Source organism: Emys orbicularis, chromosome 4 (assembly GCF_028017835.1).
Source record: "Emys orbicularis isolate rEmyOrb1 chromosome 4, rEmyOrb1.hap1, whole genome shotgun sequence".
Taxonomy (NCBI): domain Eukaryota; kingdom Metazoa; phylum Chordata; order Testudines; family Emydidae; genus Emys; species Emys orbicularis.
Window position 1 is genome coordinate 55206742 of NC_088686.1, and position 16258 is coordinate 55222999.

The window sequence follows — 16258 nt, forward strand, 5'->3', positions numbered from 1 at the left end:
ATTTATCACGTCTCGTGATAAATCGATCCCTGAACACGCTCCCCGTCAACTCCGGAACGCCACCAGGACGAGAGGCAGAAGCGGAGTCGACAGGGGAGCCGCGGACATCGATCCCATGCCGTGAGGACGGGAGGTAAGTCGATCTAAGATACGTCGACTTCAGCTACGCTATTCTCGTAGCTGAAGTTGCGTATCTTAGATCTATCTCTCCTCCTCCCCTCCCTCCCCCCCCCAGTGTAGACCAGCCCTAAGAAGAGAATTAAGCAGGTATATAAGTCAATGGGAGCCCACTTAGGCCAAGGCTGAGTTCTTTTTAAAAATCCATCTATTGCCTCAGTCTGAGGTTCGAGTGAGGTTATACAATAAAATAAAATTGAGTCTTAAATCCTCTCTTGTTAGAGAATATTATGTCATAGTGAAAAATTTATTTTAGACTCAGGAGTTTACGAATATAAAAGATAAGCAGGGAGTAAAATATAAAGTAACCAGGTATAACTTGCTTTGTTTTGAGTACTAATTATACCACAAGCGATAATAATTACCTAAAGAGATAATATTGGTTGCATGTGGCTGACCGTTATCTGATGCACATGAAAAATAGAAAAAGTTTTTCATTTGCTATATTCAGCAACTTTCAAATTCAGTTTTTCAGCAATGGTTTCCTTCTGCAGCAGTCTCAGTCTCAACCCTTCAGTTCTGAATAAGGTGAACTTTCTAGTGGCTTTTAAGTGGCAGTTATTTGCTTTTTTCTGTTGGTAATGCACTCCTTTACATGTTATGTGTTCTACATTTAGTCACATAAGTCTTTCCACACAATAGACCCTTATTCATGGAGACCAAAGCTTTTTCTCATATTTCCAGAATGTTATGTAGACAACAGGAGGGGAAGAAATACAATTTCTATGAGGCATTTATTTTAACTACATTTGGTCTTTTTGGCCTAGTCAATCCTAGAATATATATATAGCTATACTGACAAACCCTCCTTGTGTAGACACAGTTTATACCGGCAAAAGAGTTTTTCTGCCAGTATAGCTTATATCCATTCCCCAAATCAACAATATATACCAGTTTATACTGGCAAAAGCACTATTTTTGGCAGTATAACTGAATCTACACTAGGGTTTTTGCCAGTATAAAAATGTCTTGCAAAGTCAGACCTCTCACTGACATTTCTTTACTAGCAAAAGTTTTAAGAGTAGACCTGCCATTTTTAATGGGACCTGATTAACTACAGTATGAGAGAGAGAGAGGAACCAAATTACCTCTGGAAGTGGAAAACAGACAAATGAAAATACAGACCCTCAAATATTACAAAGGAGAAAGACAAATGAAATCGCTCCAGTTGCAAAGAATGTTGGGAAATGTTGGAAAAAACTTTTAGCACTGGTCAATATTCTCAAATATAACCTATTGTCAGTAATATCCATGCCATAGTTTCACACTTGTTGATGTCCTATCACTGAAATCAAATCAGTATATACTGCCTGTCCAAGTACCAACAGAAGCCCAGAGAAAGTATTCTGCATGCTGTACATTTAAAGGTATGGTATTCTCGGTCTACCCTTTCCTACTGCTTAAATATTTGGTCTTCATTTATAAATATACTGTTTCTACATTCCAGCAGGAGTCCTGTTACTGCACCTCTTGTAGACACAGAACACTCGATTCCTATAGTGTGTGGAAGTGGCTTCCTTCCACCCTCAGATCACGCTTTCCACTTACAAAAAGCAGCTGAAAACATTCCCCTTCCCTACAAAGATATTTCCAGTTTTAATTGGTCAGCTCCTTTCCCAAACCATATTACTTTAATTTCACATTTGATACTTGATGTTTTATATGGTGGCTGATGTCTTAATAGTATTGTATTTTAAACTGTTGAGTGGCACTTCAAGTAAGTAATCTGGAGGGCAGACTCATTATAAACAACAGAATTTTCAAGGAAAAGAAAAACACACGCAGGGTTGAAATCCTTGCCATAAAACTCCCATTGATTTCTTGGGGCCAGTATTTCACCCTAAAAATTTATCTGTATGTACATATATGTATATAGATGGATGTATATAGAATATGTGTTGATGTGGTATAAATATTCTCTCTGAGTTTGGAACAGCTGCTTTATTCATGAATTGCAGAGCCAAGAGTAAATTATATCTGTAAAGAAGCCTTATTAATTAGCATGAGTCCAGTTTTACAGGGTTCGGAGGGAGCTATAAATGCCTCTTTAAAATGACCTAAAATGTTTTTCTTTTAAACTCATATATGTTTTACAAATGTGACAATCTCATTTCTTCTATCTGCATAGCTAACTGCACAAGTTTTCTCCTCAGAACAGACAGGAATCATTAAAATGTTTTTGATAATGTATACACAATTAAAAATGAACTGTAATTCTTTACAAAGCACTCCTTGTAAGTAATATCATTGACACATAGTTAAAGCCCAGGGGTAAGTCAGACTGAAGTGTGTCAGGACATGGCTAATAGAGAATGTTATTAACGTTTTATGAACGTGTTAAAACAGATCATGCAAACAAGCAACAATTATTTCGCTGGAGACCAATTAGTCTCGTGATCTGACAGACTGACTCTTATGCTGATCATTGTGATGACAACATCTGTATGTGTATTTTTCTGTGTGTATGATGTGTTAAGAGCTTACTTTTCTTATGTTTGATAAACGGCCTAAAGCAGTCATACAGGGGGTTGTGTCCTTGTGTTCATTAGGATCATGATACATTTTGCATATCATTTAGAAATGCTAATAGAAGTTGCTGAGGGATGGAGAGGGGTTTTATTTCTCTGGTTTATATCACACTACAAGGAATTAAGAAATGAAATGTCTAGATCTGTGCTAAACAAATTGGATTACCAATTTTTTTGTGGCTATTGATTTATTTGTAAAAGTGCATGTTGGTGTCTTGTGAGTAGAGAACTGCAATAATGAGAGAGGCCATCATAGATCGGAAAAACTTCATTAAAAGCCATCTTATTAAGCCACTCACTTAAGTAATTATGTAGGCACTAAATTTGGATCTGCTTGTGCTTTCATGTACAGTGAAATTAAACTGAAGAAGAGAATTAGCTCATCATCCTCTTCTTATTTTCAGGCTGAAATAATTGGCCTTAACACACACATTTGCTGATAAAATGTAGTTAAAATCATTATAAAATACATGTTTTCTCATTTTATCTTCTAGCATGCAGTTGAGCTAGATAAAATTGTTTGTGTCTGCCCTTCTCACAATAGTAAAATAGGCAATTTTTTCAAAGAAAAATTAGTAAGACATTCTCTAGTTCCATCTACAGCAACCTGTTTTACTGGGCCACAGAGGCTTTGATGCGAAATTTAAGTCAGACTAGTCACCTGGGACATGGGACATTGGCTATTATCTAAAAAAGAAACTTGCCCCTCTTTGTGTATTACCTGATAGTTGTGACCAGCTGCGGCATCTGTGATAACACATATACTCCGATTTAAACATCCTGGAGCTGCAGGAAAGGTATTCCCAGTAACGGGACCTCCGCTATGCACCTCAACTAATCCGCTGCACTAGTCTGAAAGTGCATGATTATGTTGACATCCAAGATTTATGCAGGCTTTTTCCTCGGGGGGTAAAAAGGAAAAGGGGTAGATAATCTTACGGTTATGGGGATTTTGAGGCTATGATTTTCAAAGACATGAAAGGGTGCCTCATCCATTTTGAATGGATAACTTTCAATGGAGCCAAAAAGAGAGATTAAATATGACTGCTGCATAGTCTTCTGTACAGAATGGAAGAGGATGGCTTACATCGCAGCCACTTTATCTTTCATTGAAAACTGGGTGGGGACAAAGTTAAGGACCACCCTCTTCCCAGAGAACAGAACAGAAGCACGGACTGTCTTTTGCTATTTTTTTTTAATGATTTAGCACTTGTAAATACTGGCTGATTGACAGCATTCGATATTAACTCTGGGCACGCACAGTTCAGGCAGATCCTCAATTGCGGAGCTGAATTTTATGGGGCCTTCCAATCATGTTGGTTATCTTCCTAACAGCACTTCAATATTCGGTGTGAGGCGGGAGGGGGGGAGTTGTGAATATTAATACTTCTAGAGCCAGTGTGATGGAAAAGTTTTCCTGTCACACCTCTCCAATAACCGTTTGCTATGAAGGGAATGGGAGCCTGCAGTATCATCAGCTATTTCAGCGGTCTGGTCACCAGCTCTAAAATACATTTATTTTCAGATCCACTCTAAACTTCCCAATAAACTGCAGTTCAAATGGAACCAATAGCCAGAAACTAGGCACCAAAGTCAGTCAGATAATAGCTGCCTCTGCAGGTCACCAAATACAGCAAAATGTAACAAAATAGCACCTGGAGAGAATACAATACCATAAGAGCTAAGAAGAAAAATAACCTAATTACTATTGCCTGCTGACAAAATCAGAGCCATATTATTCTCTGCTGAAAAGTATTAAATATAGAATTTTGACCCCTCTCTCTGAAAATATTTTGAAGAATTTCTAGGTGTGCTACATTTTTAGATTGAAAGTAATACAAGACCAGCAAAATATCCATTCTAATGAACCATTGCAAAACATTAGGGGTTGGATTTTTCAAAAGCAGTCCGTGGTCGTCTAATTCTGCTCCCATTGAAGTCAATACTGTTCACTTTGGTGGGAGCAGAGTTAGCCCAACACTGAGTGCTTTTGAAAATCTCATCCCAAAAACCAACACTAAATAGTACAAGAGGTTGGAATGCTGCTGACCACACCGATATAAAAAGGGAGGTTATTTCCTCTGGCATATTGCCCAGTACATGTGTTTATAGGACAAACCACCTGAACAAAAGCCAAAATAAGCTCAAGCTCGCTCTCTCTCTCTCTCTCAAAAAAAGGCAATAGAATCAGTTTTACATAAGCAAATTCTCAGCTAAACAAGAATTTCTGAGAAAAATTGAAGCAGACAACTGCTCCGTGAAATCAGATAACTCTTACCACCAAAGTGCTCTCAATGTCCTGAAGGAGTCTTCCTGAAAAACAGAGTTTCTCTCCCCCTCTACCAATTTCCAGCCCTAGATATCTTTGTGTCTGTCCTCCCAGTAATCCCAAACTACTGGGCAAGGGGTAGTTTTGGAAATTAGCAGAGCAGTTTTTGAAATAGTTAATTTTCACCAGACTGATATCTTATCTAGTGGTTAGAGCAGAAGACTAGGAGGTATATCTGGATTCCATTCCTGACTGTCAGCAGCTTGCTGTGTGACTTAAGCAAATTACTTACCTTCTGAAATAGATTATAAAACATTTTGAGTCTCTGATGAAACCCACCAAGATTATTATATCAACTGTATGATGGAAATGGGAAATACCTAATCCTTATTAGTTTGTTACATTAAAGAGTTAAATAGTTGGCTTTTAATCATGAATTTATGATGATCTATTAAGAGTATGAAATCTACAGGTATCGTATTGTGGCTTTAAATGGGAAGATATTATTTGTACAGTGATACATACACAACGCAAGCGACTAGTACATTCATGAGGGCAGAGAACCTTGTATTGAGGAAACCAAGGTAGAATGCCTGGAGTTTTAAAGATTTGGAAGTAGAGGTGGTAGGTGGACAAGAAATGGAAGGCTATTGCAAGTTTAGGGAATTGCATGAGAGAGTGCAAAGTCCTACATAAGAAAGGAAACGGGGGGGGGGGCAGTAAACAGAGCTAAATCAGAGAAGATGGGGCTTGGAACAAATGAGCACAGAGATTGTAGATAGAATGAGTCTGGGCAGAACCATAAATGTGTTGCTTGAATTTGATGTGATAAGACCTGGTGGGGAGAAGACATGATGAAATAGATAAAAGATGACTGCAGCAGCACCATTTTATATGGAGAGGTGAGATGACAGATGGCCAGGTTTGGCTGAGGGTTTTAGCAATAAGAATAAAGAGGGAGAGTACAGTTCTTGGTGGTGAGAAAGGGGGGAAAAGCCACAGGATGTAATAAAAGCCTGGCTATGAAGGAAAAAGAAAGGAATCACAAATGAGTTTATGCGCCTAGGGCATGCCGAAGGCATGGAGCTGTAAAGAGTGTAAAGAAGGGAGAAAGCAGACAGTGATTTGGAGGAAAGATGATAAATTCATTATTCTGAATATAATGAACTTGATATGGTGGCAAGGGGATCCAGGAGGAAGTGTTATTCAGAGTTGCAAGACTCTAGCCTCTCAAGGAGTATAACATTAGATAACCTTACATGATAGAGATATTGTATAGAATTTTAAGATGATCTGTTACATTACTGTGGTGAATTTCTGTGAACAGTTCCATTGACTTACTCAGGTAGTATCCTGAGATGAACTAACATCATACAGTACTGTAACTTAAAAGATAACATGCCACTAGCAGTAGCACACCATGTCCATTTAGCTATTAGTCATAGTAACGCTTTCTTATGTTCCTAAATTATATTGTTTTAATGTGATTTGGTCATAATCTGTTAATGGTATGGTTTGGGTCAAAATCATATTGGTGGTCAGGTTTAAGACAACGAAACCCAGATTAGCTGAGGATTCATGTAACTAGATGTAATGTAGTTGGAATGGATTAGCAGACATGCTATTCTTGAGTGAATAAATTAAGGGTTGAAAATAACTTCTTTTAATACTCAGAAGAAAAATCTGGTAATGTTTTCACGTTTTTTTATGCTGCAGTGTATGTTAACATTGGGTTGCTAATGATACATCTGTCATTTCAGGAAACAGCATACTCCATTCAGCAGCAGACAGTGTGACCAGTGCAGTACAGAAGGCAAGTCAGGCTTTGAATGAGCGTGGCGAAAGGTTAGGTCGGGCAGAAGAAAAGACAGAGGATATGAAAAACAGTGCCCAGCAGTTTGCAGAAACTGCACACAAGGTAAGATTCTTAGTGGAATGGGGCTCACAGTAGCTCAAAATAGTGTTTCATGTTTGTTGACCCTCATCTGCAGGAGGTACAAGTTGCTGGGAAGTTTTCAATTGATCACCAAGATTCACAAGTGTGTGATTCCTTTGTCTCACAACAGTCCCTCAATAACAGGCAAATTCTGGTTTATAATTTCTCTCTCCTGTGCAATAGACCTGGTGTTCTAATGCTTCCCTTGTTACAAAATCAAAACAAAAACGTTTAAGTATTTATTTCATCCCCATTCCATGCACACATCTTTCACGCTGATTTCCCCAGATTTCTCCTGAGAGTTGTAACCAATATTAGTTACTATAGAACAAGGGTTACTTTGTTGATGTTCAAATGAAAAAGATATACAGTGGGAAGGAACTGATTTTGTAATATTACTGTCCATTTCATGATAAGGTGAACATCAGAGGAGTTGCAAATGATATCTCAGCAATATCTTTTAGTCAGTTTCATATTTCAGCCTAAAACTGAGATGGAAAAAGAATAAGTTTTCATTCTGATTTAAGAAAATTACTACTTGTTGCTGGAGATATGATTGCCCTGCAAGCTAGAAAGGGCTTATCTCTTATAATGCTGCCTACAGAGATGGAGAGTGCATGATGGAGAGTCACTGCTGAAGAGTATGAATTTCTTAATCTGGCAGTTTCTGGTCTAATTCTCTGATCTGGCAGTCTCTCAGGGACCTGGTCTGGCTGTTGTAGTCAAATCTAGCTATCAGGGCACAAAATACATTCAGAAGTGCTTCTAGGATGTCCCAGGGTGGTAAGATATGACTGGAACTAGTGGCCAAGGCACATGAGAGAAAGAGAGAGAGACTACCTGACGTCAGTCTGCAGCAGTATCCAATGTTGGAGGGTAATTTTCCAAAATAATTAAACAAAACTTAAACTTGCAGTTTGGAGAGAAGGTTCGTTTACTTTAATAGGCAAATGCACCTATCCTGTCTAGATAAATGTTTAGATTTTCATTTCTGTACATTAGTGAATAGTAAGAACCCTTCAGGAACCCAAAAATTTTCCTCCCACATCAGTTTTGACTTGTTTCATTTTGCAGATTTTGGTTCACCTTTGTACTAAATATAATAAAACATGTTGCCAAATTGGCCCAATTTCATTTAGTTCCTTATTTTGCATGAGTATCATTAGCCATATTAGCATAATTCTGGAAATAGGATTTAATCTGTATTCCTCATAGTGTCTTAAAACGTGTCTTGAATTGCAGTGTACATGTTGTAATCTATTTCATTCTCATCCTCATCTTTTTTTCTTAAATAGTGACTATAGTTGAGCTGGTTCTCTTAAGCAGGGCATCTCCTCTACCGTTGCTAAGCATTTGATACTGAAGATACCGCACCATCTTGCAAAGTACATTTTGCAGGGATGAAAGTATGCAGAAGTCATATGATTGATACTAGCATGGTAACTACTGTGTGTTCATTACCAGAATCGAAAGCTACCTTAGAAATACTGTTGCAAGGGAGTAGGGCAGAAATTCATACTAAGCTATGGTGTAAAGGAGGCTTTCTGCATTTAGAAATGCCTTCCAAGAGCATGGGGAGTGGAGGGTGTGTGTGTGCCAGATTTCAATACTATTAAGAATACACTCTCTAGAGTAATACAGTAAATTACTTGTCAGAATAAAATTCATTTATGTGCTTCAGAAACATGGAATTTATGTCCTGGATTTATGGAAGAGTCTCTACTATTCAAGAGGAGTTACTGGCCCCCTCTTTCCCCCAAGTGCTTTTTCAGGGTTGATTCGCAAGGGAGCCTGCATTGAACTGTGTTTTGAAATTCTAAAATTGGTTTATTAATCACTTGGGAGCTGGCAGAGTTCACTAACATTGAATCCACTTACATAGAAATAGATTCGTCTTCATGCCAGTTAACAAGAATTATTGAAGGCAGAGTCTCACCAGCAGTCAAGACTCAGCTGCAGCACTGTCCTTCCCCCTGTCAGATACTGACTGCTACTCATTTTTATTGCGTTGGAAGAGTGTAAAGGAAAGTGACTACTGTAAGTCTTAGCCCACTCAATTCAAACTGCCATATAGAATTCTGTGAGGGGATCTAATGTGTGTGGTTGGTCTCCTCACCCCACACACACCCAATGTATGCATTCACATGCTTTCTAAAAAGAAAGAGACTGATATTAGAAATATTTGGCCTGACTTCCATCTTTTTTGCCAATGATCCCTCAACTCTCTTGCGCTAAGTGAGATGTCCTACAGACTTGCCGTCATATGTGGAATCCAAAATGATGCAAAAGAAGCTTCCCAAAGGGCAAGCTCCATGGTGGCCCAGCAAGCATGCTGTTGTACTACAGTATAGCCCTTTCTTTCTTTTTTTTAAACCTACTACGTATGCAGTGATTAGATGCCAGTAGTACTTCACTTTGAATTGCAGCAGTAGGAACAGTAGAGTCTGGATAGGCATCAGCAGCAGGGTAACTGCTAAGATGAAAGAGAACAGGAAACAGCCAGGAGCCATGCTGTTCCTCACACTCTTCTCCAACCCATCAATTGCACAGTGTAGGACACAGCCTTAGAGGAAAATAGAATGAAAGGGAGGAAGAACAGACATTTGGTAGCAGGGGAATTAGATGAATTTGGGAGGCAATGAAGGGGCCCATTATGAGAAATTGTTGGTTATTTAATTTAATTTATTTCTATAGCACTAGTAGTATGAGGTGTTTGCAGTTGTCCTCATTGTAGGGGTATATGTCAAATTGAGACACTGGGAATTTAAGATGTACTGTATGTTTGGGTGACCTGGGTGGTGGTGTGTCAGGAGACTGAAATCTGGGCTCCTGCTTTCTCTGCCGCCAGCTGCAGGCACGTGGGAACTGCAACAGCCCCCACTTAGAAAATGGAGAACTGCAGTTCAGAATTCAGGGCATCACTACCCAGTTCCTGCAAACCTTTCCAAAATCCTCTGGAGAAAAGAGGGAGCTGAAGCCCTGATATTCGCCACATAAAGAAACAAGCAGGGGAAAATATTATTGGAAATGGTTTATATTAAAGGGCACAAACAGTCTTTGAATGGAGGCTTCAACAGTTCACCATCACAATTCACATTAAAACAATCACCGTGGACTTGAACAAAAGTGATCACCACCCTCCCTGAATTTGCCTGGTCGGTCCTTCCCACCTATTTCAGATAACTGGACAACAATGTGATAAGTCATTATATGATTTCAGTTGCAACTCATGCTAATGAAAATAGCACAGAACCTGCAGTGATGTAGCCATCTGTCTTTATCACTCATTGAAAGTGTGCAAGCTATTGAAACAACAGCTTTACCCATTCCTGTGTATATAAATATATGCACATGTGTAGTATGGTATCTATAGCATGCCGTGAAGACTTCTTTCAAGTTATAAAATCTATTATTACCTTTGTTTGTTTGTTTTTAAGAAAATACAAAAAAATTAAATAAAATGGTCACAATTTTTCACTTATTCATCATTTTGGGGTACAGAATTTGAGACCCCGTAAAGAGGCTTGTTTTTCAGAAGGTAAGTGCTAAGCACTTTCTGAAATCAGGCCTTTTTCAGGTGTCTCAAGTTGGGTACCAAAAAGCACTAGCCACTTGAGAAAATTGTGGCCATTATTTTTTGTTTGTTTATGTAGGTGTCTACAGAATATAAAAAGTTCCTATCCAGACCACTAAGTATCTTTGCTATATGTTTAAAAACACAATAAACACATAGAAACATAAATTAAATGCAGCCACTTCCTTATGAGACTTAAAATATGAACTGCCTTAAAGCAGGAATTGTGATCAGCCCTTTCAGGTATGTACAACTATTTTTTGGCCCCACAACTCTTGGCAGCTCTTACCGTGATTCATTAGCTGATGGATACCCCTACAAGATTACTTGAACAGATTGTGGCAGGTAACACTAAGTGACATTATAAGCCCCATCACGGTCAAATGATTTTGTTACATACTGCAGCTCTCTGGGCTTACAGTTCTTGGAAATAAACGAAAATAATCCAGTGCACACAGTAACCTGGGTCCAGAAGGAGTTCCTTGATATGTAGCATTCACTTTTTTTTGGAAGGGAGTTAAGGCATAGACACCTGAAAATATACCATGAAAATCCTGTTGTGGGTAGTGTTAAGTTTACAGCGTTTCACTTTTCCATAAGTTAATGTTCTCAGATCAGATATAGACCTGATAATTGTTGTGCTTTTAAGTTCACTGCAACCTGGTTAAGGATTGTTTTGTTATTTAATGTTCTGTGTACATGAATAGCTGCATGTTTCTTAGACTAAATTTAGCAACTCAATGAAAATGCATTAAGCAAGTGTTGTTTGTGGTGGTTGTTAATCAGTATTTTAGCACACTGGATGTGGTATTGAATAGCCTATGTTATTAGATGAATGCCTAAAAAGTCAATACAAAGTGTATAATGGTACTTCAAGTAGCCTGATTGGTGTTGCAAATGTTATTCCTGGCCTAAATAGGGAAAATTGCCAGTGGCAAGGGGAGAGGAAGCAGCATAGGTTTAACCAGAGAAGGGAGAGTCTGAAATCTCTTGTCACAAAAAATCTTGTAATAGCTTCTCAGAAGCCTTTCTTTCCTTCAAGCCCACCATCCCCACAATTTTCTTCAGTGTTTGGAGTGGAAGAGTTTGGAACAGCATAGGTTAATCATTTTAAAATCATAATACATTTGTCTATGGCAGCCTCCAACCAAAGTTGTCAGGATGCTGTAGAATAAGCAAAACAAAATAAAGGCTGCATAGAACCAATAGCAAGGAACTGAGCAAGGGAGAAGTGAAGGAGCAAACAGAAAGTAGCAGTTCTGTAGTTCCTACAGTGAGTGATAGTGTGTATCACTTTTCATTCAAATGTGTATTAGAAAAACAGAGCTGTCAGGCTTAGGAGCAAGGCAATATTACTCAGTCATATCCTAGTGGCTCCTACAGTTCTATTTTTAAAATACCATTTATTGCCCAGTAATACTGTAGAATTTCTAGCCTCTCAAAACTATTCTCAGGAGCTATCCACACTGTCTATATTGTGTTTGCTTAGTACAGTGAAACCTGCAGTAAAGGGCCTTCTTTGATAAGCAACCCCTTATCTTATACACCCCCATTTAAAATATCAGCACATGCTTTCCACTACTCCTTCCCTTGACTTCTACCCACAACTACCTCGACATTTCTGGTCCACTTATCTGTAGGTGTAAACAGGTTTCACTAGTACATGAACACTGTATGTGTACGTATAATATTAAAATAATTTCTTCTAAACAGGTGAACAATAATTTTAAAGAGGTTAAAAATATTTCTCAAAGCACTACAATATCTTGTAGTTTAAGTGAGTGTGTGTGTGTGTGTGTGTGTGTGTGTGTGTGTGTGTGTGTGTGTGTGTGTGTGTGTGTGAGAGAGAGAGAGAGAGAGAGAGAGAGAGTGGGGTAGAAGGGAAAGTCACCCACAACACAAAGCTTTGTCAGGAAAAAAAAATTCTGGAGAACTTCCAGTTCTCATTTTCTAGCCAGTCACTTGCACTTACATTTAGCTACAATAGTGGGTGAAAGCATCTTCTGCAAAGACTGTCTGTTTGATCCTGTTAGATCTCCGTTTGGAAGTAATGCAGGAATTAGATGGCTAAAAGTTCATGCTACTCAAGCTTTACTGAATGATACGCGTCATGAATTACCTCATGCTTGGATTAATATGATACACTGTGCATTGCTAGGTGTCCTGGCTGTCAGCTACATGTCTTGACAGTGTAACAGATGTTTGGTGGGTGATGGTTAGGGAATTGGCAAAGTTGATAAATGATGGGGTTGTTTACAATAGAATTTATTTTCTTTTTAATTAAAGGAAAGCAGAGAAAAAGTGTATCTGGTTCACATTCAGGAAGGTAAATAAATTAAGCATCTTCCCAGAATAAATTAGTGATTTCAGTTAAAGAAAATAAAATGGGTCAATTATTTTTCACTTCTGCTTTTCCTGTAAATGGCAGAGCTCCTGCACTGAACTACTACCCCAAATCTTTTCTTGGGTATTGGACAAATGGGTTAGTCCTCCAGTTCTGCAGCAGTTGGGTTATAGATATTGCTGCTGGCATTCTGGGTGGCAACGAGAAGACTAAATCAGGAATAGCATAGCTGCATCAGCTGTGCTAGCAATCAGCAAGATAATCTAGCCTTTCTCTCCATCAGTGGCCAGAAGCATGGAGTGGATGCCAGAGACTCTACCTACTCTACTTAGGGCAGGTCTACACTTACTTCCTGGTCCGGCCGTAAGCAATCGATCTTCTGGGATCGATTTATCGCGTCTTGTCTAGACGCGATAAATCGATCCCGGATCGATCCCGGAAGTGCTCGCCGTCGACGCAGGTACTCCAGCTCGGCGAGAGGAGTACGCGGCATCGACGGGGGAGCCTGCCTGCCGCGTCTGGACCCGCGGTAAGTTCGAACTAAGGTACTTCGAATTCAGCTACGTTATTAACGTAGCTGAATTTGCGTACCTTAGTTCGAAGTGGGGGGTTAGTGTGGACCAGGCCTTACTTCTGCTCTGGAATATATGAGGGAGAGCATGAAGAGAAGCCTTTGGTCATGGCAGAATGCCCCTCCTTAGAAAAGGGCATCATCACAAACTGCTCTCATACCAGTTGCACTGCGTGACCCAATTCAGTTATTTGTAACCAGCTTTCTTTCAATATTAATTATACTGAAGCAAAACTTGTTTTAAAATGAGTAAAGGTTATGAATGAATTACAATTCCCCAGAAAGAATAGGAAAGATGCTCATTAAAATTCTGCAGATAATCTCATCACTTCACATTGTCTGGTAAAAATGTGTAGGGCAGCTAACCCAGGTGACCTAGTGGCTTGTAGATGCTCAATTGATTTGGTTTTTTTTAATTGGCAAAACGTGCTTGGGTTTGTTTTTGATGGGCTTTTATGTAACGGAGAAGTAAATTTGTCATTTTTTGTTCTTGTTTAGTTATTAAACACTTTGAAATAGTTGGACAATCACTACACAGAGCTGAGTCATTGTTGTAAAGAATTAAGTGATTTTTTTTTAAATTCCTGCATATTTCAGTATTCCAAAACAAATAAGAAAAGTAGGAATCTAATTATGTAGTGTTTTAAATGGTAAAATAATGGTTCTCTGGCAGAATACTGATAATGAACATCACTGTTCATTAACTTTTAGAAGAAACAAGCACCAAATTAACATTTGCAAACATTTGTTGCAGCCAATTAGAGTCTCCATTTAGGATGCTTTTCCTGGCAGCATTCTCTAGGCGTAGGCCCCATTTCAAAGAAATGGCTCAAATATTTGTATTATTTTAAACTTGTAATTAATTTCACCATTAATATGCTATGACTACATACTGGCTTATTTCACAGCTATATATTTATATAACTATTCATTATAGCTACATGTCAAGTTACTTTAAGAAATAAGATTGTGTGAATATTGGGTATAAGGAATTGGAATAATCTTTCTGGAACCTTAAAGTACAGCTTAGTCACCTGTTCAAAGTCTATGTCAGAAGACAAATTACCATTGGGACTAGTAGCTTTTTTTTTTTTTTTTTAAACTGTTTCTCACGTGAAACAGTTTAAATCTTTACATTCTGTTAAATGTAAAGTAGCTCTAGCTGATTGGTTCTCAACCTTTTTAATGCCAAGGGATCCCCTGTTCCATACTATGAGCCCCACACCCCCCAGGGATCCCTCTCGTATGTCTGTGATCTAGTTGGTATCCTGGAACTATTGATACTCGATAGCAAGAGCTTGCTATCTAAGCCACTTAAAGAAATGTACTTCTCATAAATGATTATTCATGATGTTTCCAGAAAAGATAGTGGCCATTGACATTCCTTTCTAATGAACATTTTCCAGTAAATTTCTACTTATTTAAAAAAATACTCCATCTCTGTGGGCACTCTAATAGAGAGGCCAAGCCTTGAGCACATGGAGGCTTACCTAAATCCAGTCCTGTTATTCCTGGTCAGGATTTGACTGGAGCCAAATGAGGAAATTTTCACTGCCACTGCCCATTTGGTGTTGTAGATGCATTGCTGAGGACTTCAGTCCCCTCCACCTGCTCTAGCATGCTAAGTCTGTAGATAGTAGCCTCTCCACAGTTAGAGGTTGAAGCCAGCTTCTGTAGAAGTTTCCATGAAACTTCACATGCAGGATCTTAGCTCAGGGTAGATTTCCACCCCCTGAAAGTTTTGAATCCATTGGACAAGGAGCTTCAGGAAGGAAGATTAAAAAAATGGGTTGGAAATTCTGGATCATCATTTTGCTAACTATTTGGGGGCAGAAGTACACATATCTGTGAAACAGCTTGACCAAAAGACTAATTTGTTTTGACTAGTTAAGCCTCAGGCCTTAGTGATCTTTTCCAGGAAACCTCTATTGGATTGGAGGAGAAATGTGTGTGTGTCCCAGCTCATACTAGTGAGTCTCTGCTCCTTCTCCCTTCACAGAGAACTGATGCATGGAGCCCCCATAGAGCTGGTTCTATGAAAGCAGCCAAATCCCTTCCCTGCTGAATAGGAGATTGGAGAGCAAGGAAAGGCTAATCTGGGTCAAAACTTGGATCTGGTTTCAGGTCTGGCTTTCAACAACCTTTCCACTAGAAAATACTTTATTTGGAGGATTCCATGTACTGCCCATCTTTAATCCAGATTAGTTGCTTTAGCCAGGAATGGCTATAATTGCAAATAGTATAACTTTTTCTCTCTTGTTCTTTTTCAGCTTGCCATGAAGCACAAATGTTGAGATACTGCCTAACACAGATATCTTCCCAAGAGGAACTGAAAAGCTAGGTTCAGCAATTTTTACTGGAGATCCAAACTTTCACATGCATTATCCTTCCAATTCAGTGAAGATGAGTTATTCAGTTAACGTACAGGAAAAATGTTGCATTCCCACATTTTTATGGTAATTTCACTAAGCAATGCTGCTGTATCTCCAACCTTTATTTTGTATTTAAGTTATTGTAGGTGTTTTTAAAAACATGGACCAAATGAGAAACTGATCAAGATAAGCACCATCTTATTTTTTCTGGTGTCACACAGGAAAAAGTATTAAATTGGCTGCAAGAGATGTTACTGTTCAGAAATAAAATCCAAACGATGGTTACATATTTTTCCCTTTTGTATAGTGCTAGTGGAATTTGAACATTGGAATTATGCCTCCCAGATGATAATCCTGTAGTGGAAAGCAGACTGATTTGTTATGTGAAACAGCAGGCCTTATCATTTCTGCCACTCAGTAGGAATTTTTGCACCAGCATTCAGAAGTGCAAATTTGACTTCCAGATGTGACCCTGCTATCCATGCTG

General features: G+C 38.7%; 1 protein-coding gene across 1 annotated transcript in view; it reads left to right on the top strand.

Annotated features, from left to right (window-relative positions):
• The window catches only part of STXBP6 (syntaxin binding protein 6), a 170515-nt gene extending 154822 nt beyond the window's left edge, over positions 1 to 15693 (top strand). Inside the window, exons 5-6 of the mRNA XM_065404232.1 lie at positions 6735 to 6892; positions 15670 to 15693. Coding sequence (XP_065260304.1) covers positions 6735 to 6892; positions 15670 to 15693 — 182 coding nt within the window. The remainder of the gene's footprint in view (positions 1 to 6734; positions 6893 to 15669) is intronic.
• The last annotated feature ends 565 nt before the right edge of the window (positions 15694 to 16258 follow it).